The 27948-nt window shown below is 39.7% G+C and overlaps 2 protein-coding genes across 2 annotated transcripts; both read left to right on the forward strand.

The window, feature by feature from the left end:
- The first annotated feature begins 9426 nt into the window (after positions 1–9426).
- LOC116193495 (probable protein S-acyltransferase 15) lies at positions 9427–12195 on the forward strand. The gene is made up of 7 exons (XM_031522217.1): positions 9427–9783; positions 10454–10546; positions 10676–10777; positions 10856–10927; positions 11287–11385; positions 11478–11573; positions 11675–12195. Exons 1-7 carry the CDS (start codon positions 9511–9513, stop codon positions 11768–11770), a joined length of 831 nt encoding a protein of 276 aa, XP_031378077.1. The 5' UTR covers positions 9427–9510; the 3' UTR covers positions 11771–12195.
- Positions 12196–13810: 1615 nt separating this feature from the next.
- LOC116195250 (amino acid transporter AVT1C-like) lies at positions 13811–18050 on the forward strand. The gene is made up of 12 exons (XM_031524265.1): positions 13811–14154; positions 15022–15341; positions 15453–15667; positions 15756–15779; positions 15888–16068; positions 16157–16379; positions 16476–16611; positions 16779–16798; positions 17213–17355; positions 17463–17506; positions 17624–17686; positions 17806–18050. The coding sequence occupies exons 1-12, from the start codon at positions 13964–13966 to the stop codon at positions 17902–17904; spliced, it is 1659 nt and encodes a 552-aa protein (XP_031380125.1). The 5' UTR covers positions 13811–13963; the 3' UTR covers positions 17905–18050.
- Positions 18051–27948: the final 9898 nt, after the last annotated feature.

Raw genomic sequence — 27948 nt, forward strand, 5'->3', positions numbered from 1 at the left:
TAGCACTAAGTGTCTCAAAATTGGAAAAAAAAGAGAGTAGAAAATGAGAATGAAATTTGGAAGACATCGTTTTCAACCTAAAATTAGGAGCTCTTAAATTCGATTCTCATACAGTGAGATGCCCCATGCTCCTTGTTGGGAATATAAAAGTCAATTGGATAAAGTTAATCCCACATCGGAAGTATAAAAGAAAATAGAGTGGTTTATATGGGATTGAGTCTCACAACTTATCAGCTCGATCTTTTAAGTTAAAAGTTGAGTCCAAGTCTATGTAAGCCCTGTAGATTTTAAGATGGTATCAGAGCTCATGGTAATGATCCTGGGGCTCGTACGCGCAAGAGCCTACACCACGCCAGTGAAGTCCGAGTCCGGAAGTAGAAGCCCAGCTCGTAGTCATTGACCCCCCTCGCCCGAGTGTGGAAGAAGAAGCCCACCTCGAGGTAGTTAAGGCTCGAGTCCGAGGGCGAGTGTTGGGAATATAAAAGTTAATTGAGTAAAGTTAATCCCACATCGGAAGTATAAAAGAAAATAGAGTGGTTTATATGTAATTGGATCTCACAACTTAAGCTTTTAAATTGAAAATTGAGTCCAAATCCATGTAAGCTCCGTAGATTTTAAGACCCCTCTAGCTAACTCCCCTTGCTCTTCCATTCTGAGCCTATTGATCTCCTTCGTAAACAGAAAAAAAGGGTAGAAAGCGAATATACTTGAATTGAATGATGGTGCAAATGAATACACAAGCTAAAAGTATTTCAGATGGAGTGAATTGCAGGTACTTACGAAAATGGGTATATAGTAGAGACTAGGGAACTCTATGATCTGGTCCGATCTTATGAGGTCCTGAGTTTGATTTTCCATGATATAATGAATAAGTCTATGCATAAAATGAAGTTTGTTCAGTTCATTCATGGATTCTTGAAGAATGAAAGTGGGAACCATTCTTCACGATTATGGTTGGAATTTTGTCCATCCTAGGCTGGATTATATTAGTACTCTTGATTATAGGGGGTGCAGGTATAATGTTTGTTCATTGAATCAATTTCTCATAAAGATCATACAGTTAAAGAAAAATCTTTTGTTTGTTTTTATGAAAAGTTGGTCGAAATGGTTTCACAACTGTGTACATACCTTTGATTATTAGGATTCATAGCATCAAAGTATTGATAAGAATTATTTCTGATGAGAATTTGGATGGTTTTGATTTATACATGTCCAATGCTAATCTTATTTAAGATAGTTTATTTCAATAGGCATGTCACTGCCTTCCCTCGACAGAGATAACGAATGCATCTGAATAATCCCATCGCTCAAAAAGTAACAAAAGTTATTATTGACTTTGCATTGGTTTGATTTTAGGCCCAGTTCTTAGCCTTATTTTGCTATAACTCCATTTTCTGGCTGGTTATTATCAGAGACGGACGCAAGATTTAACTCGAGGGAAGGCGATTTTCTTGGAGGGGCAATAAGAACATTCACTTTCCGACTTAAGAGGGGACGAATAATAATAATTTCATCAAAATTTGAAGGATGATATACAAATTTCCTTAGAACATGGAAATTTTAGGAAGCGATTGCCCCTCTCAGCCCCTGGAGGGTCCATCCCTGGTTCTTATATATATACTTGACCATCCTCTCCCTACTATTGTTGCAGATTTACCAAGTTGGTATTTTTGTTGTCTCCTGTAAAGATATTGATGCCGCGAACGTGACAAAGTTAAGTAGAGAAAATTCTTCCCCCATGCATCAACTGCATGCAGAAGTCATCCATGCATGCATGCATGCATTCACCATCAGATCAAGTAAAAAAACATCGATGAAGTTTCATCTACATTATGCATGCACATTGTTTAATTTTTTCATTCTTTCAGTTTAGTGTATGTGTGGTAGCATTCCTTTTCTTGATTTATTTTTGAGTCGTCTATCGGTTTAAATGACAACTGTCTATTGTTATAATTGGCTTCTTGATATTAAATCCACTATTTCGCATCTTTTTTTAAATGAAAGTTACTGGAATCCTTTTGGAATTAATTAGGTGATTTCTTTCCTCCCATCCTTTTTATACTTTCCGAACCATTCATTCCTATTAAATCCATCTTCTATATTCAGTTTCTCGAAAGTCATTAAAATCCTTCGGAGTTACACGAATAAAACCTTTTCTTCTCTCCATGATCAATGAAACCAGTAATTCCTAATGCCATAACATAGGTTGCCGAGTAGCAGGCAAGGCCATAAAATCAAAGAAAAATATTTGAAGGTGTATTCTCACTGTAATTCCCCATCCCTAGCCTCACACCTTAGCAATTCACTTGTCAATGCCCAACAATTTCCTCATCCGATGACTACATCAAACCTCTCCTTTATTCCTTGGGTACCAGTTCTAGGATCGATCGAGGATATCATAGGGCCGCTGTATGAGGGTAATCAGACAATTTTTCTTGGCTCAGGTGGTCGAGCACAATGTCCCTGACCTGTTTTAATATTTTAGTTAATATTTTTTTTTGTCCTTTTCTTTAAATATCCTTTCTATATTCTTTTAACCCTTTCATAATCTAATATTATCAAATTCCTTTTTATTTCCTATAATGTTCTTTACCCTCTCTTCTCCAAAATTATCAACTTTACATATATATAGATATATATCTTTCTCCTTTTTTCAAGAACCCTTTACTATAAAAAGATATAACCAATAATTTGACCCTTTCATTATCTAATATTATCAAATTCCTTTCTATTTCCTCTAATGTTCTTGTAAAAATCCGAAAATTTTTATACGATAAAAATCGATAAATACACATTAATTTTATTAAATATAAAGAGTATTTCGAAAATTATAATCTTAATTGAACGACTAAAAATACCGTAAAATATCACGATCCACCGCCATTTTTAACCAGTAAAACAATTGAGAGTATATATTTCGGGAGTGAGCTTGATGTCCAGTGAATAACCACAACATAAACTAGCTGAATCATTGCACAAGTTCAGTAATATCACAAAAATATCATCGAGATCTCCAAAACTCAGATTATCCTAGTGCCCTTTCTCAACTCCCAATCATAGTGACGGCTTCACATTGGCAGCCTCTTTGCTCCAAGTAATCATTTCCTACTGATCGGCTAACGACTGGCTCAGGACGCCACATGACTCACCAACTTCCATCAATCCCGATTGTATAACTCAAAATCTCACTACTCATTTTCAAATATCATAATCGATCATATAAAAATACATGCATGATTTGAAAGACTGACATGACCATGAAATACAGTTATAAAAATATTAGTTTTGTTCTAAATTTTGTTTTGTAACAAAACAAACCATAAGTTTTCTAAATTGTCTCAAAAATGACATCCGTTATAAATTCCGTCAATTTTGCATACGTGGACTGTTAACTTCAGACATAAATTAATAAACAAATAAGATAGGTTAAATAAAAAAATTCAAATTTTCAAAAAAATTTCAATTTCATCATAAATTTGGTATGTAATGAAAAAAACCATATGATTTATCAGATGATGTGTAAACTTTGTGAGTCTCGTGAAGTCCACATAGGTAAATAGAAGGCAAACTTAACAGAATGGTAACGAGAGGTCAAATCTAAGACGATTATCAAAATATGTGGTTTTTTTGTACAAAACAAAATTTAAGACAAAACTGATACATTTTACAAAATTTAGGTTTTTTTTTGTGTAATTTGCCCTAAAATTAATAGTTTGGCAATAGATTACTCACCTTGTAACATTAAAATACCGAAATCGATTCTTTACTATTTTTCTCAAAATTTCTCTCACGCTGCTCTCGGCTTTTCTATCAAACTGCTAAAACTTGAAATTGAATGAAATGGCCCAGAATTGAACAAGAGGCAAATTTATAAAGGGGCAAATAACATGGCGGTGGAATTGATGCATTTGAGTGGCCCGCGGGGGAAAGTGAAAGATTGAAGGGAAATGGACACATGGAAAGCAATAGGAAGTTTATCTCCTTGAAAACAAAAGTTAGTATTAATTAATCATTAGTAAATTTAGCGTTAAATTGCATAAATTTGAAAAAAAAAGTATGTGTATGAGAATGTGAAAATCTAGGATGTTACAAACTCTCCACCTTTAAAGAATTTCGTCCCCGAAATTCATATTGTCAAAAATAATTTTATATCCCACGGGCTCAGGAGATCGAAAAATCTAAGCTCTGATACGAATTGTAAAAATCTAAAAAAATTTATACAAAAATATCGATAAATACATATGAATTTTCATAAATATAAAGAGTATTTTGAAAATTATAATCTTAATTGAACAACTAAAAATACCGTAAAATGTCATGATTCACTGTAATTTTTAACCCGTAAAACAACTGAGAGAATATATTTTGGGGGTGAACTTGATGCCCAGTGAATAACCACAATCTAAAGTAGCAGGATCATAGCACGAGTTCAGTAATGTCACAAAAATATCTCGAGACTTCTAGAACTCAAATCATCCCCTTGCCTCTTCTTAGCTCCCGACTACAGTGGCGACTCCACACTGGCAGCCTCTTTGCTCCAAGTAGTAATTTCCTATTGTTCGGCTAATGACTGGCTCGGGCGTCACATGACTCACCAACTTCTATCAATTCCAGTTGCACAACTCAAAATTTCACTACTCATTTTCATATATTATAATCGATCATATAAAAATACATGCATGATCCGAAATATTAACATGACCATGATAATTCAATTTTAAAAATACCACTGTAACGATAATAAAAGTACTAATATAGGAATAGATTACTCACCTTGACAAGTCCCACTAACATCAAAATACCGAAACCGATTATTCACTATTTTTCTCAAAATTTCTCTCACGTTGCTCTTGACTTTTCTCTCAAACTGCAAAAACTTGAAATTGAATGAAATGACCCAGAATTGAACAAGAGGCAAATTTATAAAGGGGCAAATAACATGGCGGCGGAATTGATGCATTCGAGTGGCCCGCGTGGGCAAGTGAAAGATTGAAGGGAAATGGACACATGGAAAGCAGTAGGAAGTTTATCTCCTTGAAAACAAAAAGTTATAGTATTGATTAATCATCAGTAAATTTAGCGTTAAATTGCATAAATTTGAAAAAGTATGCGTATGAGAACGTGAAAATCTAGGATGTTACAGTTCTTTACCCTCTCTTCTCTAAAATTATCAACTTTATATTTATATCTTTCTGCTTTTTTGCAAAAATTCCTCTATTATAAAAAGATCAATCATTTTGGTTGCCTACCTGATGCAAGAATTTATGGCTCAATAAAAATTCAAGCTTTCAATTTTTTGTAGTTTATATAAAATGACCGAAATTAATTTCCTATTACTTTTTATTTATCTCAATGGAAAGCCCAAATAGTATGAAATGTTGTATCATATTAAATTACAATATATGATAATAATAAAATTACAAGTTGGGTAAAAGTAAAGTAATGAAAATTTCATGAAACCCAAATTACTATTATAGTAATTTTAATTATAACAAAATGAAATGCTAAAGGAATGATGATGCGGTTAGTGATGATATAATATAATATGATAAAATGGCTTTGAACCCGCAACAATGTGCGGGCATTGACCTAATATTATTTATAAGTATAGTTATGGTAAGTAATTAAAACTGGTCCGCGTATTGACCATACGGGGGCAGTGTTTTTTAATAATTTTTTCGAATTTCTTTATATTTTCAAAAGTTTTTATGAACTTACATAATTTTTAAGGAGCTCATGTGCAGGAGTAGAACGAGAACGGAGTATGGATTACAGATGACTCTATTATGCGTGAAATGGCAGTTCGACTTTTTAAGGAGCTCTACGCATCTTCTCAGGATCCAATTCCTTTTAGTACAGATCATCATTTTCTAGCTCTGCGATCCGATGCTCGGGACATTCTTTCAGCCCCAGTTACAGCGGATCGGATGGGTTCCAAGCGGTTTTCTATCATGCCATTTGGGATACTGTCTCTGGTTCGGTTGTTGAGTACGTGATGGGGGGGTTTTCTCGTTATGGAAGCCCATGGCGGAGGTTAATGCGACTCTATTGGTTTTAATTCTGAAAATGCAGAATCTGGAGACGATTCACAATTTCAGATTGATCAGCCTTGCAACATCTCTTACAAGATGGTCACTAAGCTAATTGCCAATCGGTTTCAGCAGTTTATCCCGGGCCTTATCTCCCCGAATCAGTCTAGTTTTGTGCGGGGCCGCCATATCCAAGACAATATTATTATTGCTCAGGAGTTGATTCATTCGATGGTCGCATGAAGAAGAGGAGTCGATTCATGACCATTAAAGTTGACCTGGAGAAAGCGTATTATTGCTTGAGGTGGCATTTTATTGCAGATACTCTTCAGGCTGTGGGCATTCCTGAGTATCTAGGGAGAATTATTATGGACTGCATTTCCTCTGCCACGATGCAAGTCTTATGGAATGGGGATCTCACGGACGAATTTTATATAGGTAGAGGAATTCGACAAGGCTGTCCTTTGTCTCCATACCAATCTGTTTTGTGTGTGGAGCGTTTAGCTCACTTAATCTCGTATTCAACGGATGCTGGTAGGTGTCGGCCTATCCAAGTTGGCTCTAGAGGCCCCCGATCTCTCATTTGATGTTCGCATATGACCAGTTACTTTTCGCAGAAGCAACGGTGGATAAGACGAAAGAGGTATGTGCTGTGCTTGATGTATTCTACAAGGCCTCATGCCAAAAAGTGAGCTCGTTGAAGACAATGGTTTACTTCTCAAATAATGTTCCTATTAATCCCTGTCGAGATATCTTTTCAGTTAGCGATTTTTCTATGGCTGATAACCTTGGCATGTATTTGGGGTTCCTGATAGTTCATGGAGTTGTTCAGAAGTCTCATTTTCAGGAAATGGTTAATGGGGTTCGCAACCATTTAAACGGATGGTCAACTTCAACCCTTTCTATGGCAAGGAGAAGGACACTCATCCAATATATTCTTCTTGCTATCCCGTCCTATACAATGCATGTTGTGAGTCTTTTGGTCAGAATTTGTAACGAATTAGAGAAGATATGCCGTGATTTTTTATGGGGGCACTCCTCAGAAAGGCGTAAAGTTTATCTCGTAGAATGGGACATCATAACTTAGCCTAGGGTATCTGGCGGTTTAGGCTTGAGGAAAGTAGCTGATTTCACACGACTCTCTAGGGTAAGATTAGATGGGGATTGTTTACGAGGCCTAATGAACTATGGGCTCGGTTTCTTTGACATAAATATCCTGGGAGGGAGGGCCCTAATTTTGCACTCTTAGCTCAGCTCAACCAACAGATTCTTGGCTTTGGAAGGAAGCGGTATCAGCTTGGAATAAATTATCTAGTGGCATCAGTTGGCTAGTTGGAGACGAGAATCGGGCATGATTCTGAGAGGATTGTTAGGTTCCAGGTTGTGATCTTTTACTTGATGGTGCGATTGCCGTTGCACCTAAAAGTGAAACTTTTCGGGAGAGACTTGTACATGACTTTGTTACTAAGGAGGGGAACTGGCGATGGGATGCTTCTACACCTTTTATTGATATTTTGACCCTTCTTCGTATTGCTGCTATTCGTCCTCCTATCCTGGGTATGGGTCATGATACCATCTATTGGAGACTCTTTACCTCAAGTGAGTACTCGGCTGCTTCCGCTTATGCACTTCTCACGGACCAAGCCTGGAATTTGCATGAACCTCTCCGGAAATCTATTTGGTCTTGGGATAGACCTGGGAGGATTTGGGTTTTTCTTTGGTTGGTGGCTCACAATCGACCGTTCACCAATGAGCATTGCGATCAACATTGTTGCGTCCTCTCTGTGCCAAAGATGTAACCTTGCTCCAGAATCAGTCCTCCATGTACTCAGAGATTGTTCTCTCACGAAGACTATATGGACCGGGTTGCATGGTTTATGGGGTGTCGAAAGCTGATTTGAGAAGTCGACTCTGTGGCCATCAAGGAACTTCTCATAGGCCATGAGGTAGGAGCACCTCTGCTTCGCCCTCTTCTTTCTATGTCTCGCCGTTTGATGGCAAGGTATCGGGAAGTTGTAGTGGCTCATACTTACAAGGGAGGTAACTGTGTGCGGATTGTTTAGTGCGAAGAGCTGTTTCTTTACCTTTGAGTTTTCACTTTTTTATGTTCGGTTTCTAATGGCCACGGTTCTTTATTACTAGGTGATCTCACATGAACCTCCATGTTCCGGTATTGCACCTTTTAGTTCATCCGGGGTTTTGCCCCATTATCTACCGAAAAAACACTTACATAATTTTTCATTTTTTTTAATCCCTTTAGTCCTCCCTAAAACGTTTGATGACAATCTTCTTTATATATTTTTCACCATCCTTTTCAAGCACGTCTTCTTAAAAATTAATTTTTGAAATTGAGCATGTACTATTATGCTGTAGAAAAAGTTATATTATAATTATTTATACTATCGGCAAGTATATGTTGTCACGTATCTCTTTTTTTTTTTTTCCCTTCTTCTCTATAAAAAAACTTATGCTGTACTTTAAAAAAAAAATAAGAAGGGCTCGGGTTTGGCCTTACTAATATTTTGAGATAAAGATTCAATAAAATTTCTTATTAAAAACTTATTGTACCAGCCGTATCGTTGGGTCAATTTCCTAGCTAGCTATATGCATAAACATATGACATCTAAATTACAAACTGGAGAAGGAAACCGTTGGTGTAACTTTTCCTTGCCACCATTGCCCATAATGAAATAATTTGGTTGATTAAGAGCCATCAGATTAGAAAGGAGTTGAAAATACATTAGTAATTTCAAATACTAACTTTACCTACCAACTCATAACTACTCCCGTAATTTCCTCTATCCCCCTCCCCTCCCCTCCCCTCCCCTTTCCCAAGCCATCATCTCAATCCTCCTCTCTCCTTTCACACGATTTTCCATTCTCATTTTTTTTTTATTAATTTTATTTTCATTGAAGAATTTATTATCACCTATTAAATAAGGGATTACTCTCACCCTTAAACCGTAGAAAATGTCTATATCAATATGTTTAAAATGGCTCTATGTAAAAATATATATAAAAAAAAAGTTATATAACACCATGCATAGAGCTAGTCAGACTCTCGTGTATGTAAAGTTAACAAGATAACTAGAAGAGATGAAATCAGCCCAAAAAACACAAGAGTTTAATATAAAGCCCAATCAGAAGCCCAAGCCCAATATTCATTCAATTGCTACAAAATTTGATGAAGCCCAACCCATAAGCGCGAGCCGAAGCCCATATATCTCAATCTTCCACGGAAGAACAAATCTTTTGGGCCCCTGAAGTTTTGTCGTCGAGCTCTTTGCCCCCTGAAGTTTGCACCCAAGCAAAAGTTTAGTGCTCAAAGTCAAAAGTGGTATGTAGACAAACTTCAGGGTGCAAAGTATAAATTACCAAATTTCCTGCCTTCTGATCTGACGAGCTAGCGGAGGAGTTGAGACTCGGAGCTCCGGAATCAGCTCGTTCTTTCTTGTTCTTCTTCCCGGCGAAAATCCGCACCATGGAGTGGGAGAGACTCCTGTCGATCCCGGTCTTCGCGGTGTTGCTGCAGATGGGGTTCGTGTACTACGTCACGGTGTTCTCGTTCCTCGACGATTGGCTCGGGTTGCGGACCTCGGTGGGGTCGTTGAACGCCATCATCTTCACCTCCTTGATCTGCTACTGCCTCTTCTCCTTCTTCGTCTGCGTCCTCACCGACCCGGGTCGCGTTCCGCCCTCGTACGTCCCCGACGTGGAGGACAGCGACGTCTCGGATCAAGAAACTAAGCAACCCGTGAGTCTCGATTTGTTGTTTTCTGGGTTGAAGTTAAAGGAAGCTGCTTGATGTCCCTTTTCGGTTGATCTCATGAATATGTTAGACGCCCATTTCTTGGAAAATGCTGGTAATGATGACGATGGTTGGGATTCTGATAGATAAAATGAAGTTCTGAGCTCAAGTTTTGCCGTGAACAGTTGCAATATGTGTCGCAATATTAGTTTTTTTAGATAAATGAATCTCTGTTTGCATGTGTTAAGAGGTGAGACTGCTGCCGACGAAAAGACATCATAGAAAGCTGATGAGTGTGTAATTTCGGTGAAAATCAGGCATGAGGAAGTGTTAATGTCTGAGGAAGTAAGAAATCTTCAAGCCTTTGGTTGTTGAAATTAAATGTTGTTTCAGTGACCCTATGGATTTTAACGGTTAAGTTTGAACTTGTTGTTTTTCTATTATATTGTTGTCTTTTCTGATCGGATATCTTGGCTTGTTTTCGTATTTTATGAATAGATTTGCTTGAAACATATTAGCCATTAGGGATCTTTCTACTAACTTAATATTGGAGTATAGCATGTCTCAGTCGTGTGATCGTAAGTTGCTGTAGAACAACCTTGTAGTTATGCTCAATTTGTTTCTGAAGTTTGGGATTGTAAGTTCACCTGAAGTATCTGTGTCACGTTTCTGATAGGTCATGCTGCCTAGGAAATGCGACACTTGCTCCAACTACAAGCCTCCGAGGTGTCACCATTGTCGGGTTTGCAAAAGATGTGTCTTGAGAATGGTAAGGGCAGTTTGTGCATAAATCCATCCTGGAATTGTTTGGCTCTTCGACAGTCCTTTGGTTTTGCTTGGTATCTGTATGAACTATGTTGGGCCATTCCAGAACCTCAGAATAGTAACTTCAGTGCAGGATCACCACTGTGTATGGACAAACAATTGTGTTGGTTATTGGAACTACAAGGCTTTCTTCATTCTTGTGCTATCGGCAACCTTGGGAAGTATATACGCTATGGTATGTTCCATGGATGGTATTGATCGTTATAGCCTAGATAAGAGGCCTCGAATTTTCATTAATTTTCTGCTTGCATAGGTAATTGTTGTCTCCTCTGCATTCCGAAGGGACTGGGAGTCTACAGGTCATGCCTTCCCCAAGGTCTTCTATGTAAGACATACTGCACCTTGAAGACTACTATTGCTTTATTTTACAACATTGTCAAGGAACATCTCCGCTGAAAAGATAAAAGTGCTTGACGCCCTAGAATGTTCAAGTCTTTTATAAGGAGGCTGGATATGATATTCTCTCTGGGCCTTTCTCCTCTCGAGAAAAGTTATCTGAGCTGGAAAGAGACAACCGTTGAGAAAATTTTGGGATCATTTGTTCCTTTTGCTCTATATATGTGAAGGTTTCACCCCCCTATTATCAAGCTATTCCAATGACTTTCTCCTTTATGCCATATCCTATTGCCAATTGAATTAGAGGAATCTAGTAGAAAGCTTTTCATTTGAAGATGGATATTTCAGGTCATATGTGGCACACTCATGATGAGCCTGAGTCTTATACTGGGTAGTCTACTGGTTCGGCACATCTACCTGTTGTCTCATAACATGACTACTATAGAGGTGAGCCTCTCTTCTTGACTCTTCCTTCATGCATGCCCCTAAATTTTGTCTGTCCAATCTCTAATTTGATTCTGCACCGGGCATGTTGTTAGTCCTATGAAGCAACACGAGCAGCATGGTTAGCTCGGAAATCGGGGCAGAGCTATCGTAACCCATTTGACCTTGGGTTCTACAAGAATGTGACACTGGTAATCTCTCTCTCTCTCTCTCTCTCTCTTCCTGACACATACAACTAGTTTCTCAGATTAAAATGTGTATAAATGACAATTTGGTCCTCCTTTTGGGGCAGGTGTTAGGTCCAAACATGATGAAATGGTTATGGCCAACAGCAGTAGGCCACCTGAAAGATGGGATCTCTTTCAGGGTCACACGCGATACCTTGTAAAACTGTTCGTATTCCACAGCCTGTGCTTATACTATCGACTGCCTATTTGGTTCCATTTTCTTTTCGAATCTTTGGAGGAGGGGTGAGCACATTTTTGAAACTCTCGGGCGGGAAAAACTTCTCTATACATAGAACTCAATGACTGACACGATATATGATATGAAGATCTCCAATAGAAACCAGGGGCAGTATATACTTGTTTAGAATGCTCAGCGTGCCAGAAGCTTTTTTTCACAGGAACTTAAAGGAGAACATTTCTTTGTTAGTATTGTTTGGAGGCTGGAGTGTACATTCACTTGTATTTTATAAGGTATCATCCCCTTCGATGAGGCGTTGCACATTCATTATGTGCGTATTTGTTCTTGCTAGATCCTTTTGTTTGACTATGTAATGTGACCAATCTTTGGTTCAAATCGGGTTCCTCATCTTTTGATTGTGGTTATGAATGGGAAAAAAAAAAAAAAGAAGCTTCTAAGAAGAGTTAGCCATCCGAGGCAGAGGTTCATCATCTTTTGATGTGCTCAACAGAAATTAGAACCATGACCCAACAATGAAGGTCCGGCTAGACCCGAGCATGGACTGGGTTACGGTCCATCCTTATGGCTTACTCAATCCTATCCTATGTATCCCACCAGTGCATTAGCTCGGCAAGTTAGCGCCGTTAAGGTGTGCTCTGACAAAAGTAGAGATATCTTGCCATTAACTGTGTGCTGAAACAAGGGGACATTTCTTGCCCCTTAGACGTTAGAGATTTAAAAACCGGCTATTGGGTTAATGCATGCCCATCGACCCTGTTGAGATAATAACCCATGCTCGGGACCGCCTGGTCAAGGTCTAAGTGGTCTCTGCTCCGGGAAACCCATGCGTGTATTAATATTAGAGCCGGCAATTTCTAACACGACATGATAACATAACATGGTATGGATACGACTAAACATGTTTTCGGTCTAAATGAATCCAACGCTGTGAAACCTATATAAATAATTGTGCTTTAACATGTTAAACCGATATAACCAACTTTATAAACATGATTAGATCCATTTAAATAAACATGTTTTATCGTGTTACTAAATCTGTTATCTATATACCCGTTTATGAAAAAAATAAAATTAATTTTATATAATATTGATACGGTAACTAATTGAATGTGTTTACCATGTTTAATCATGTAAATATTGTAGAAATGAATTCATTTTATTTATTTGTGTTCTATCTTGTAGGTATGTTTATATGTGCACAATTGGACATGCTTAATTAAACAGCTTAAGTAGGTAGATCAGTCTTAACCCGAAAATAAACGTGCCGACATGTCGTGTTTGGAGTTTCAGATTTTGACACGTTTAATAAATGTGGCATGCTCGGACTTAGGTACTTTTACGCAATCCCATTTAATACGTAACTTGTATAAGCATAGCACGACACAGAAAGCCAGTCCTAGATGTATTGCTACCATGGGGCTGCGGTCCGCCGCGGTAATAGCCCCTTGGAACAGTTTGTTAACGAGCCATAATAATAATAATGTCTAGTAATTGCACGAATATAACATCATTTAATATTTTGGCGCGAATTTTTTTTTTGTTGCTGAATAAAAAGGCCGAGAGGGGGAGACCAGCGTAGCAACCCTCCTCTGGAGACTAGAGGGGCTTCACAACCTCCATGGAATGTTCCATTCGCCCGAATGAGTAAATGACTCGGTGAGACATAACCCACCTAGGTCACCATGATCCCACCAAAGCGCACAGTGGACCGGAACAGCTCTCATGGGTAGAGGACAAGGGTCTACTAACGCAAGCGCTTTCGAGTTTCGACCCCTTGACCTCCCCTTTAGAAGACGATTTTTGGCGCGAATTGCCATATACATCAAAGTGCATGTAATCGAGCTGGCAAATCTTGAATCTTGCTTGCTGACCAGGTCAGGGCCAAACATGATAATTCCGCCCATTCTTCCGGGGGACATAAATTCCCCTTCCATTTTTGAAACACATAAATTTAGTCATCTGTGTGTGTGTGTGTTCTTCTTTTTTTCCCTGTCCCCTCAAGACAGACAACAACATTTTCATTTTAAAGCAGTAAATATCTACGGTCTCGAAGTCTGGTAAAGAGGGATCAACTTTTGTATTGATATGAACGTGTGATCTGTTCCGAGGAAGGAAGGAGACAAAGGGTTGAAGCATTTTTTGCAGGAGAGAAAAAATGAAGAAAGTTGTCTCAGATCAGAGCTTGTGCATTGAGAGTGAGGGGGAGGTAGAAGACAATGAAAAGAAGGCCTTTGAGAGAATTGAAGATGATGGGAAAGACTCAGTTTCTTCATGGTCATCCGCAGAGCTTAATTCAAACCAGGCCGGACCTGGCTCTTACACCAACAATTGGCCTCAGAGTTACAGGTGCTTCATATATATGTGTACGTGTATATGCGTATATATATTCTCGGATGAATGTTTGTGGATTTTGGTTTTGCTTGTCAAGGTTGTTTAGTTTTTGGTAAATTTTAATGTTGTTCTTTTTGGTTTAGTGGGAGAAGTAAATAATCAGACCTGTCATGGGAAGTCATTCGCATTTTAGGAGAGACCTAACCGGATTTCCGGAATGGTGGGACGAGGCGGAATTTGAAGGTTGAGGGCCATTTAGGAGAAAAACTGACAGTCTTTGATATTTTTGAAAAACCGACAAATATCTATTTCAGAATAGTATCGTAAGCGTTATCATCCGGTATTATTCAGGATGACGGTATGAAGACTATACTAACGGGAACCCATGTAAACACCGCTTGGAGCAGTTTCTCGCTGTTCCGGTCATCGCACACACCTTTTCGGTATTAATTGAATAGAAGGGAAAGATAACGGGTCATTTAAAATGTTTAGCATAGCATTTGCCATTTATTCATTTTCTGCAATTATTTTTTTACTCTTTTGCTGGAAATTTTCTTTGATTCGGTTCCAACGGTAATAACTGAAACTGGCAATCATATAGATTGACACACACTGTCTGCTCCAACAACAGTGTCTGCAGTAAAGGTTCTGCAGAACTTTTTTCCGCACCTACGGTAAATAAAAGTGTTTAGCAGAAATGAACCTCAGACGAGCAACTAATAGTCCCGAGCATTGAAGTTTTATAAAGTTTCTCTTTCGATATTTTAGTATTCAGCGTTTATTATAGCAGGTGTTCTCTTTCTGATATTGGTAGTTTGATTGAATAGTCTAAACACTTTAAACCGGGGGCATCTTACTTCGTTAGGAATCATATCGTTTCAGGCAGTCGATTGATCTCTATTCGAGCGTGCAGTCTGGCATTGGGATTCTGGGGACGCCGACTCTGTCCAGATTAGGGAGCTCGTTCTTGTCCTCATCCCTCATCCATAGACGCTCTCCAGAGGCACAATCTTCTTCTCTTTCCAAGCCGCTCTTACCAGAACCAGGTCTAACGGAGGAGAAGCAGCAAAGGCAGCACAGGGGGAGCTCCCACTATCTCGCTCCTCCTCTTTCATCCCGTGCTTCCATCAGGAAAGACTCCAGTGTTGCACATGAGCTTCCCATCTCTAGTGACTGCTCATTCGGGCAAGCCACTTTAAATGGTAAGCTCCCTAAAGTTGCAACGCTCATAGTCTCAGTCCGTTCAATTATGTTTTGCATTTTGAATATTAGTTTTTCTCTACCACAATCATCAGACTTTAGATTGTGAACAGGGATGAATGTGCTATGCGGAGTCGGAATCCTCTCAACTCCATATGCCGCCAAAGAAGGGGGATGGTTCGGAGTTTCCATTTTGATATTCTTTGGGTTGCTCTCCTTCTACACAGGCATACTTCTTCGTCGTTGCTTGGACAGTAAACCCAGCCTCCAGACTTATCCCGACATAGGGCAGGCTGCTTTCGGTACCTTTGGACGAGTTGCTATCTCGGTACTCGAACTTATCTACTAGCAGAAAATTCTTATTTATTGCCTTATGCATCTCCCGTGATAATTACAATCTCTTCCATGGATTGCAGGTGATACTGTACATCGAACTATATGTAAGTACAAACTGACCCGCTCCCACAATTAATTTCTCTTCATGCCTTATGGAAAGCACCTCTTCTTTTAGATGTTTATTTAATCTTGTCCGAGTATTCTTTGTTCAGGCCTCTTGTGTTGAACACATTATCTTGGAGAGTGATACCCTGTCATCACTGTTCCCGAACGCTCAAGTAAATTTTTATGGACTTTCGTTGGATTCCCATCATGTATTCGCACTAATGACCACCCTCGTCATTCTCCCTACGGTTTGGCTCCGAGATCTTAGCCTTCTCAGTTATCTTTCCGGTGAGATATTGTTCTCATTCTTTAGTTAGCATGTCAACCCTTTTTTGGGAAGCTCATCATTTTCCTTTTTCCATTGTTTGTCATTCAGCGGGAGGAGTTATAGCATCATTCGTGGTTGTCATGTGCCTATTTTGGGTCGGTATGATTGACCAAGTCGGTTTCCATAGCGAACGGACAGTGGCTCTCAACCTTGGGACTCTTCCGGTTGCTATTGGACTATACGGCTTTTGCTTCTCAGGACACGCTGTGTTCCCAAACATCTACACTTCAATGGCAAAACCGAGTCAGTTTCCATTAGTCCTACTAGCAAGGTAAGGCAGATTCATTCATATATCTAAACTATTGAAATAAAAACTAGAAATTGACCAACCTTTTTATGTGATATTTGTTTTCAATTGCGGTTGCAGTTTTGGTATTTGCACTCTTTTATACCTTGGATCCGCAGTTATGGGATATCTGATGTTCGCCGACTCAACCAAGTCTCAATATACTCTCAACATGCCACAATCGTTGATGGCTACAAAGATTGCTGTCTGGACCACGGTATATAGTTATGATTCTACTTTATAGTATTTGTCCCGATTTTATTCTGATTCTTGACCAATCCATTTTACGACTGCAGTTCATCCATTAATTATTGTCAATTTATTGCTGCGAAACTACCATTAAGAAAAGGTGAAAGTCTAACTTCATTTTTGTTTCTGTTGCAGATCGTGAACCCATTAACTAAATATCCTTTCTCGGATTCTCACCAATGATCGGAACCACCATAGAATCAGAGTATTTATTTTGCAACATCCATTAAAGTACGAAGGCATACAAAGGTTCGACAAGAAAATCTCAGAACATGGAATAACCAACAGTTCCGTATACCGCCTTAATTTCTCAATCCACCCAATGGGTACTCTACAGTTTGACAACTTATGCACAAAATGAAATTTGCTTTCTCTGTAAAGTGGTACGAAAGATTTTATAGACAACAACAGCTCAAAGTTGTCGTAACTTGCAATTGCTGCACATGACAAAATCAGCTTTTCTTAACTACTTGGTAAAAAATGTAGAGAAGAACAGCCTTTCGTATGAACTAGTATGATCGCATTTCAAGAGCAAATCTGTGAGAAATCTTTTCCTTAACAGATTCCACGTATGCATTGACCATGTCTCCCGTAGCGCTGAGTTTGGAGGAACTGCTGCCATCAAATCACAATTCCCGCGTTTATGCCATCTGCATTAGAACCATGCTCGTGATATCTTCCTTGGTTGTGGGCCTCGTGGTTCCATTTTTCGGTAAGCATTTCCTTCACAATGTTATTGTAGTCTCATCTTCTGCAATCAATATTTTTGGATATCTGAATTTAATTTGAGACATTTTCTTTATTTGATTCTTCTCTTAGGCCTGGTGATGTCATTGATTGGATCTCTGCTGACAATGCTCATTGTAAGTCACGTCTTATAACCTGTTAACCTGTAATATCATCAGCATGGCACCAATTGAATTGTTCGTACCATCGCATTCGAAACTAATACAGTCAAATTGTTTTGCAACCTATTGCAGACTTTTATACTTCCTTGTGCCTGCTTCCTGAGCATCCTGAGGGGGAAAGTAACCTATTCACAGGTATCTCTTCTTAAAATCTTTGTCGCAAAACCATACAGATAAGGATCATCATTCCGAGATTAGCGAACATATCGCTTCTCCATCATATTAAAATCTTCTGTTTCGATTTTTCTCTGTAGGGAGCACTTTGCGGCATTATAATCATCATTGGGGTTACATCGTCGGCCTTCGGCACGTATACAGCTCTGTCGAAGATTATCGAGAGCTTGAGAAGCTGAGAAGCCGGGAAACATGTCTGTCTCTCACAATTTTGCTCTAGGATTGCTCTGCTATTGGTACCTTATCAATTTGAAAGGGAATTGACCATTTATTTCCCCGGAAAAGAGGGAGATGTTTAAGGTGTAAAGAGTTTTTTTTTTTTTTTGCTGAGAAGATGTAATGAATTTTGCTGTCAAAACATTCATGAAATTGATTTACTAATTATGCAAAATGATTATAGATTTTGCACAAGCATAATCAATTAGATTTTTCTTTTACCCCGAAAATTAACATTATTCAACAATCATCGACCGAGTGATTCAAAAATTATTGATTGATATATTTTTGGAAAAATGACACCATATATCTTGGTTTTTCAAATAACTTCATCACACAACATAAAATAAAAAAAATTTCACCATACATCACAAAATTTTTTATTTTTTTCACCACGTATTATATCGTTAGTTTTCAGTCCAAAATTGAATTCAAAGGTGACGTGGCGACATTTTATGGAGAAATTTTGCAAAAATAAACATGAAGGCAATAAAAAATTGAAATAAAATAAAAAATGTAAAATTATTTAGAAAGAAAATGAAAGGGGCTGAAATTGGGGGTCAGGGGGCCCATCGGCCACTCAACCCCCCAATTGGGATCACCGACCTGGCCTGTCGGGGAGTTGGGTGACCGGCGAGGGCACTCTCGACCCCCCAATTTGGGGGATCCTGCCGCTGGGGTCCCCCAAATTGGGGGGCATCCATTGGCCACTGACCAATTGGGGTCGCCGGCCAACTAAGACATGGTTGGCAACCTAATTAAGGTATCGACCAATTGGGGGCGCCGGCCCAACCCCCTTTCCCAATTCCAAATAAGTGACTATGTTTTTGAGATTATGATTGATACTCCCCAGTATTCAGATAAATGTGAAAAGGGTATACAATTTGGGCATTGTTGCCCTGGTTCTGAGGTTGTACAAAATGCCCTGTTGTATCATCTCCTGAGTGTTTTCCTGTTACTTTTTCCTTTATGGTTCTAACTCTCAACTTGAGAGGTCTCCAAGGAAGGATTTGGGTGATCTATCATTGTCTATTAGTGAGCCTTGGGTTATTATGGGATATTTAATGATGTCAGGGATCCCCGATGATGAGAGATTGAGTGGTAAATCAATGTATAAGGATGTGAATATGGAGGAATTTGATGATTGTATCAGATCATTAAATATGTTGAATCATACTTATGTGGGTTGTAGGTCAACTTAGATTAATAAGAGAGCAAAAGGGTTTCATGCTAGGAAGTTGGATGGGGTGTTGACAAATGGGATTTGGTTGCAGCACGAATTATGTTCTGCTGAGGAATTCACTCCTCCGGGGATATCTGATCATTGTGCATCTATTGTTACAATTAAGCAAGAGAAGAATGCATGGCCAAAAACATTAATTTTTTTTTTAATTTGGACACAGCATAGGGAGTTTCACAATCTGATAGGGCAGGTGTGAGATTCAAGTAATTCAATCTCGATCCCATACCAAAAGCTTAGAAGACTCAAGAGTGAGCTCAAGGAGTTTAATAAGAGGATCTGTGGGGATATTCAGCTTAATGTTCTTGCTCTGTAGTCTGAATTGGACAGGGTGAAAAGTGCTTTTCTCATTGATGGGGCTAATGCAGCTTAATGTTCTTGCTCTGTAGTTTGAATTGGACAGGGTGAAAAGTGCTCTTCTCATTGACAGGCCTCGCCATATGTTGATGCCTCAAAGCTGAAAGTGCTTATTTTTTTACAAAAATCTCGAATCATGTGGCAGAAGGAAGGTGATCAAAATACTCTCTTTTTTTTTCACAGATCTGTGCAGGCACATAATGCAAGGAATTCGATAAATACTACATTTAGAGATGATGGAACAGGGTGGAAAAGATCCAGGAGATCAAAATGGTTGCCGTGGAATTTTGATCCTGGAGTGATGGTTACTGTTTCTTCTATTTCTCATCTTATTAAAAAGCAAGTGCCTACTCAATGTATGGATTCCTTGGGATATATCAGATTTGGAGATTCAACAAGTTCTCTTTTCCATGGATGGGGCTAAGGCCCCGGGGCCTGATGGTGTCTATTTCCCATTTTTATGAGTGTGCTTGGTCAATTATTAAAAATGACTTTCTATCAGTCGTCCTCTATTTCTTTGACACAGGGAGGCTGAACAAGGAAGCCAACATGACTATTATCAACCTAGTTCCCAAGAAGGATACTGCTGACCGAATGAAGGATTTGAAGCCTATCTCTTGCTGTAACACCTTTTATAAGTGCATTACCAAGCTCATAGCCAATAGATTGAAGAAGTCCTCCTAATGGTGAATACTAATAATCAACCTGCGTTTGGGAAAGGTAGGAGAATTGTGGAGAATATCTTATTGGAATATCTTATTGGCTCATGAGCCAGTGAAAATTTTTCACCAGCCCAAAATCAGTCCCAGGTGCGCTGTAAAAGTGGATTTGGTGAAGGCGTTTGATTCTTTGGATTGACAATTTATATTGAATACTTTGCATGCTGTGGGTTTCCCTGGGAAGTTTATTGGGAAGTTGCTGTAAATGGTTCCCTAGTTCAATATTTCCCTGGAAAGCAAGGAGTGAGGCAGGGACCTACTATCCCCGTACCTCTTTGTGATTGCTATGGAAGTTCTCACTTAAACTTTAAATAATGTCGCTCTTCAAGGTCGTTTTGGGTTTCACCCAAGATGCAAAGCGATCGAGGCTCATCCACCTGAGCTTCATAAATGATTTATTCATTTTCTTGAATGGTTGTGAGTAGTCTCTTTCTCGTATTCTAAAGGTACTTACAAAAGTTTTACAAGTTGTCTGGGTTGAGATTTAATCATGAAAAATCTAAGTTATTTTGTGGTGGCATCCCTTCTACTGTTCAAGAATCATCACTAAGGATAATTGAGTATAAGATGGTATTCTTCCGGTCAAATATTTGTCTTAACCTTTTGTTACAGGAAAACTTTCTCATAAGGAGTGTAATGCTCTTGCTAATGGAATTGTGAAGAGGATGAAGAGTCGAACTGTTAAACATTTATATATGCAGGGAGACTTCGGCTAATAAACTCAGTTATATTTAGCATGGTTAATTACTGGTGTCCTAAAAAATGTAAAAAAACTTGTGCATCAGAAATGCATTAATTTCTTGTGAAATGGAACAAAGCAACGGCAGAAGGGTGGTTTGAAGGTGAAATGGGAGGAAGTGTGTCTTCCGATATGTGGAGGGTTAGGAATTCAGGATTGGATCATTGTGGGTTGCTTTGCACTTGAAAGTATCTAATCAAAGGAGATGTTTATAGACTTTAAAAGTTCCTGCTGACTGTTCATGGAATTGGAGAAAGCTTTTGGAACTAAGGCCTCTTGTGCAACCTTATATTAGACAAGTGGTGAGGACCGACGAAAATATCTTCTTTTGGCATGGTGCGCAGCTCTTGGACAGGCCACTCCTCGAGCATTGTAATAGAGGTTTGCTTTGCTTTCTTACCATCATAAAGGATGCAAAGGTGAGTGCTATGTTGAAGCAAGGAGTGTGGATATGGCCTCGATCTACAGATACTCAAGCTGACGAGTTAAGAGAGTTAGCTCTAGCTATTCAGCCTTAGAGTTGCTATTATGTGGTTTGGAGAGCTTCTTAAGTCTAGCCTATCCACAACTACATCAGCGTGGAAGTTATTAAGGTCTCGGAGTCCAAAGATGAACCGGTGGAGAGCTTTGTGGTTCCCTTGGCACATTGCTCGAGTCTCATTTATTTATTTGCTAGCTTTGAAAGATAGGTTAGTTACTGTTGGGTAAAATCCACAGGCTTACTTTGTACTCGGGCCCATCCGCAACCCAAAAGCTTAAGCCAATGGGTTGCTAGACCATTATCTCTTATAAACCTATGGATTTCCTCTCAACTTTTCCATGTGGGATTACTTCCAACACCCGCCCTCACCATTCTCCATATAGGAGAGAAACCGGCCCAACAATTCCCCCCCTTCTCGACTATATGGAGGACTTCGAGCCGGGCTTTCACTTCCGGACTCGGATACCCAATTGTTAGGCCCTTCACTAGCCACGAGCTCCACACTCTGGTTTTGGTGTGGTGTGGGTTTCCACGCATAGCGTGTGTACTTCCCCAGGATCGTTACCTTGGGCTCTGATACCACTTGTTAATTGTTGGGCCGGTTTCTCTCCTATATGGAGAATGGTGAGGGCGGGTGTTGGAAGTAATCCCACATGAAAAAGTTGAGAGGAAATCCATAGGTTTATAAGAGATAATGGTCTAGCAACCCATTGGCTTAAGCTTTTGGGTTGCGGATGGGCCCGAATCCAAAGTAAGCCTGTGGATTTTACCCAACAAGTGGTATTAAAGCCTCGGGTTAGAGAAGTTTGAGTTTTTTCGGTGTTTTCGAGATGGAGGAGTCTACAGGATCTATGTTCAAGTTGAATGCAACCAACTACTCTATATGGAAGTCTCGGATGGAGGATCTTCTATTTTGCAGGGATTTGTACGATCCCATTGAAGGGGATTCCGCGAAACCTAAAGATAAGGATGACAAGGCTTGGGAACGCACAAATCGGAAGACTATTGGTTTGATTCGGCAGTTGATAGACAATAGTATTTATCATCATGTTGCTCAGGAGACAAATGTGAAAGCTTTGTGGGATAAATTGACATATCTCTATGTGAGGAAGACACCGCAAAATAAGGCATTCCTCGTGAAGAAGCTGGTTCATCTTCGTTACCAGGATGGAGGTGATATGGCTGTGCACATGAGTAATTTCCAGGATATTATTAACCAGTTGACGAACCTGGAGATAATATTACCCGATGAGTTGCAGGCTTGTCTACTTTTAGGGACTCTACTAGATAATTGGGACACACTTGTGGTGCATTAAGCAATTCTGCGCCAAACGGGAAGCTATCGTTGGCCACGGTGACAGACAATTTATTTAATGAGGAGACTAGAAGGAAAGGCACGGGAATTTCCATTCAGTCTGAAGCTTTGGTTACTGAGCAACGGGGGAGAAGTCAAAGCAGAAATTTCTCTTCCAAGCATAGTAACTCACGTGGCAAATCAAGGGGTAGATCAAAGTCGAAGATGAGAAAAGGGGTCACTTGCTATCACTGTGGAAAAGAGGGACACTACAAAAGGGAGTGTAGAGCTCTGAAAAAAAATCAGAACGGCAACAGTGAGAGTAAGAAGGAAGAAGGCACTACAACAGTGGCATCTGATGGAGAGACCTACATCATTTGTGATGAAGCCTATGTGAATTTCACTTGTCAGGACTCTACCTGGGTTGCAGATACAGGTACCTCGTTTCATGTCACTCCTCATCGGGATTTCTTCTTATCTTACACTACCGGGGATTATGGTTATGTGAGAATGGGGAATGGACAGTCATGCAAGATTGTCGGTATTGGTGATATCTATCTAGAGACCGAGCTTAGCTGCAAGTTGCTTCTGAAGAAGGTGAGGCATGTTCCAGAAATTCGCCTTAACCTAATCTCGACGGGTCAGCTTGATGATGAAGGCTACAGTAACGAATTTAGCAATGGGAGATGGAAGCTCTCCAAGGGTTCGTTGATTGTGGCACGGGGTTAGAAGACTGACACTCTCTACAGGCTGCGTGCCAGGCACAATTCCGGTCAGGTTAATGTTGCTGAGGATTATCCTATCGAGCTATGGCACAAGAGACTTGGGCATATCAGCGAGAAAGGTATTCAAATTCTTGCTAGAAAGCAGTCTAAAGGTATGCACTTGAGCACTTGTGATCACTGTTTAGCTGGTAAGCAGAGGAGAGTTTCTTTTGTTAGAAGTCGTCCCTCTAGATGCGATCATATACTTAATCTTGTGCATACTGATGTTTGTTTCATGTCGGATAGATCTATTGGCGGTGCTCTCTATTTTGTGACCTTTATAGATGATCACACCAGGAATGTTTGGGCTTACCCTATGAGAACTAAAGATCAGGTGACTGAGATTTTCAAGAACTTCCATGTAGCAGTGGAAAGAGAAACGAGCATGAAGCTGAAATGTGTCAGAGCTGATAATGGTGGTGAGTATAGGGGTCCTTTCGAGAACTATTGCAGGACTCACGATATCAAACTTGAGAAGACGGTACCGAAGACACCACAGCAGAACGGGCTTGCAGAGAGGATGAACCGCACAATTGTTGAGAGAGTTCGTTGTATGCTTTCTCAGGCGAAACTGTCTAAGTCTTTCTGGGGCGAGGCAATGAGGTCAGCGGTTGATCTTATTAATCTTACACCGTCAGTTGCAGTTGATGGAGATGTACCCCAGCAGGTGTGGACCGGCAAGAAAGTATCATACAAGCATCTCAGAGTCTTCGGGTGCAGGGCATCTGTTCACATTCCTCGAGATGAAAGATCAAAACTTGATGCCAAGGCAAAACAGTGCATCTTCTTGGGTTATGCACATGAAGAGTTCGGGTACAGGTTTTGGGACCCTAATAGCAAGAAGATCATCAGGAGCAGGGATGTTGTCTTCTTTGAGGACCAGACAATCGAGGATTTGCAAAAGTTAGAGAAGGCCAGAGTAGGCAATCCTCACGAGATCTCTATTCCTGTACCGGTTGATGTAGAGCATCCAGTGAAAGAGGTACCTGGTGAGTATAAAGAAACCACGACTGGGGGTGAGATTCCTCAGGTAGAAGATGATGTGACTACGGATGATACAGGCTATTAGTTACAGTTAGAGCCTGCAGATCTACCTAGACGATCTGATAGAATAAGACGACCATCTACAAGATATCCGCCTCATGAGTATGTGCTACTGACTAACGGGGGAGAACCTGAGTGCTATGGTGAAGCTGTGGCACATGAGCACAAGGAGCACTGGTTGAAGGCGATGAATGAAGAGATGAACTCCTTGTCTGAAAATCACACGTATGACCTAGTGAAGCTACCACAAGGTAAGAGAGCATTGAAAAACAAATGGGTCTACAGGTTGAAGACAGAGAACTCGCGACCTCGATACAAAGCTCGACTGGTAGTGAAAGGTTTCAACCAGAAGAAAGGAGTTGATTTCGAGGAGATCTTCTCGCCCGTTGTCAAGATGTCATCGATCTGAGTTGTTCTCGCATTGGTAGCTAGTCTGAATTTGGAGATCGAGCAGCTCGATGTAAAAACAGCTTTCCTGCATGGTGACTTGGAGGAAGAAATATATATGGAGCAGCCTGAAGGATTCCGAGTTAAAGGTAAGGAGCATTTGGTGTGGAGGCTGAGGAAGAGCTTGTATGGGCTTAAGCAAGCACCTCGGCAGTGGTACAAAAAGTTTGACTCTTTCATGTTGAGCCATGGCTACACACGGACAACTGTAGATCATTGTGTGTTCGTGAAACAATTCTCGGATGGTGATTTTATCATTTTACTATTATATGTGGCTGATATGTTACTTGTTGGTCATGATATGAGCAAGATTGCAGAGTTGAAGAAAGAGCTCAGTAAGTCCTTTGCCATGAAGGATTTGGGACCGCCAAAGCAGATCCTTGGGATGCATATTTCTCGTGACAGATCAAGTGGAAAAATTTGGTTTTCTCAAGAGAAGTACATCGAGAAGATTTTGGATCGGTTCAACATGGGTAATGCTAAACCAGTTTCATTACCACTTGCTTCTCATTTCAAACTTAGCTCAAAGCAATGTCCTACAAGTGAGAAGGAGAAAGAAGAGATGAAGAAAGTCTCTTACTCATCAGCTGTAGGGAGTTTGATGTATGTCATGGTCTGTACAAGACCAGATATTGCTCATTTTGTTGGTGTAGTTAGTCGTTTTCTCTCCAATCCGGGGAAAGAACATTGGAATGCAGTTAAGTGGATCCTGAGGTATCTTAGAGGAACATCCAAGGTGTGTTTACACTTTGGCACTGGTAAGCCGGAGTTAGTGGGCTACACGGATGCGGATATGGCAGGAGATATCGATTCCCGGAAATCCACTTCGGGATACTTGATGACTTTTGCAGGGGGAGCTATCTCATGGCAATCAAGGCTTCAAAAGTGCATCGCTTTGTCTACAACGGAAGCCGAATACATTGCGGTGACCGAAGGTTGCAAGGAGATGTTGTGGTTGCAAAAGTTTTTGCAGGAGTTGAGCTTAAAGCAAGAAAGGTATGTTCTACACTGTGATAGTCAAAGCGCCATTCATCTTTGCAAGAATCCCACTTTCCATTCGAGGTCGAAGCATATAGATATCAAGTTTCATTGGATTAGAGATGTGTTGGAGTCCAACCTGGTGAAGCTAGACAAAGTGCACACCGATGAGAATGGAGCTGATATGATGACAAAACCTCTTGCTAGGGAGAAACTTCATGTTTGCCGAAGTATAGCCGGTATGCTCGAAGCCTCCAAATAGTCGGGAGGGGTAGTTTGTTGGGTATCCCTCCAATTTGGAGGAAGTTGGGCTCAAATCATATTGGGCTTTTATCGGGCTTTAATAGGCCTAAGGACCCACTTTTGTTAGGGTTTATTTTTCAGCAAACCAGCTGAGGAATAGTGCAGCAGATCAGCACAAAATAACAGAGAAGAGCAGAGCAGAATTCGGATCAACAAGGGCAGCGCGCAGCTGGAGATCAAACCTCGATCGGGACGTCAAACGAACTCCGATTGGGACGAAATTTTGACAGCAGCTTCATAACACGTGGGGCTAAGTTCTGACTGTCAGAATTTCTATTCGAGCTCTGTAGGTGCTGTTTCAGCTGACTTTGTGAACCACCTGGTGTGGGTGACGAATTTAGTGTTTGGGTGATCCAAGAGAGTGTTTCTCTTGAGTTTGGTGATCCAAGGGTTTACCCTTGATGAAAGACATTGTATAACCTTCATTCATAATGGATCGTTGATTCGGAGTTGGTCCCGCGATTTTTCCCCACATCGGGGTTTTCCACGTAAAATTCTTGGTGTTCTTTTACTTTACTCCTTGTTGGTTGATTTGATTAGCTCCTATCTCGATTACACTAGTAGGGGAGGAAGATTAATCGCTGCGTTATTGTTTGATTGAGTACATCCCTTCCCAACAGTTACGAAAAACATATTGCTGGCTTGGGGTTTGCTATTGCAACTCCTGAATGTGAGTTTTGGTTGAGTTTGTTTAAGGGAAGGAAGCTAAACTCGATTGTCCTTCGGCTGTTATGGACGTGCAATTTATATCAAGCTTGGAGGGAGAGAAATAATCGAGTTTTTCAGAAGAAAACCACAACAATCTCTCTCCAAATACAACAGATTTTGCAGCTCATGAAGATGTGTATCCATTCTATTCCCAATTTGGAGGCAAAGTTGCAAACTTCTTTAGTTGCTAGAAGATTTATGCTGCGTTTGGTTTGTAAGTAACATTTTAAAATCAGATTTTGAAAAAGAGTTGTATAAATGGTTATGTATGGGGCACACTCTTTGACTTTGTATGAGTTATTTTATTTTATTGTGGAAAAAAAAGTGATATAAATGGAGCCCACCCTTTGACTTTATATGAGTTATTTTATTTTATTGTGGGTAGAATTAATTTAAAGTGTGATTTTAAAATCACACTAACAAACCAAACAAAGCAATCTTTCTTTTTAAAATTTGTTGATAGTTTTCTCAATGGTCTCTATTGGATAAGTATACATTTGTACATACTCTTTCAGTTTGTCTATTCTATACCCTAAAGGCATAGGATAAGCCAACTAATATTACCATATTAAAACAGTATATCATCAATGCAATTATTTCAATTTTTTATTGCCTAATATACCCTTGAACCTTCCTTACCAAATAAATCTCATAACACTAAATCCATATCTCATTCCAAATAAATTCGATTGTAAGACTCTAAAACCCTAATGTTGCGTTTGGTTTCAAAGTAGGATTTTAAAATCAGATTTTGATTTTTAAAAAGAGTAGTATAAATGGGGCCCACCCTCTGATTTTGTATGAGTTATTTTGTTTTGTTGTTGAAAAAGAGTTGTATAAATGGGGCTCACTCTTTGACTTTGTATGAGTTATTTTGTTTTATTGTGAGTAGAATTAAGTTAAAGTTATGATTTTAAAATCACATTTGTTAAC

Source organism: Punica granatum, chromosome 2 (genome assembly GCF_007655135.1).
Source record: "Punica granatum isolate Tunisia-2019 chromosome 2, ASM765513v2, whole genome shotgun sequence".
Taxonomy (NCBI): domain Eukaryota; kingdom Viridiplantae; phylum Streptophyta; class Magnoliopsida; order Myrtales; family Lythraceae; genus Punica; species Punica granatum.

What these genes read in the sequence shown, in the direction of transcription:
- LOC116195250 (XM_031524265.1), top strand. Translation starts at nt 13,964, where the DNA reads ATGAAGAAAGTTGTCTCAGATCAGAGCTTGTGCATTGAGAGTGAGGGG. An exon ending in TACTGTACATCGAACTATAT is followed by an intron (nt 15,780 to 15,887) that starts GTAAGTACAAAC and finishes TTCTTTGTTCAG; the next exon opens with GCCTCTTGTGTTGAACACAT. An exon ending in CTCTGCTGACAATGCTCATT is followed by an intron (nt 17,507 to 17,623) that starts GTAAGTCACGTC and finishes AACCTATTGCAG; the next exon opens with ACTTTTATACTTCCTTGTGC.
- LOC116193495 (XM_031522217.1), top strand. Translation starts at nt 9,511, where the DNA reads ATGGAGTGGGAGAGACTCCTGTCGATCCCGGTCTTCGCGGTGTTGCTG. An exon ending in CCTTCCCCAAGGTCTTCTAT is followed by an intron (nt 10,928 to 11,286) that starts GTAAGACATACT and finishes TGGATATTTCAG; the next exon opens with GTCATATGTGGCACACTCAT. An exon ending in ATAACATGACTACTATAGAG is followed by an intron (nt 11,386 to 11,477) that starts GTGAGCCTCTCT and finishes GCATGTTGTTAG; the next exon opens with TCCTATGAAGCAACACGAGC.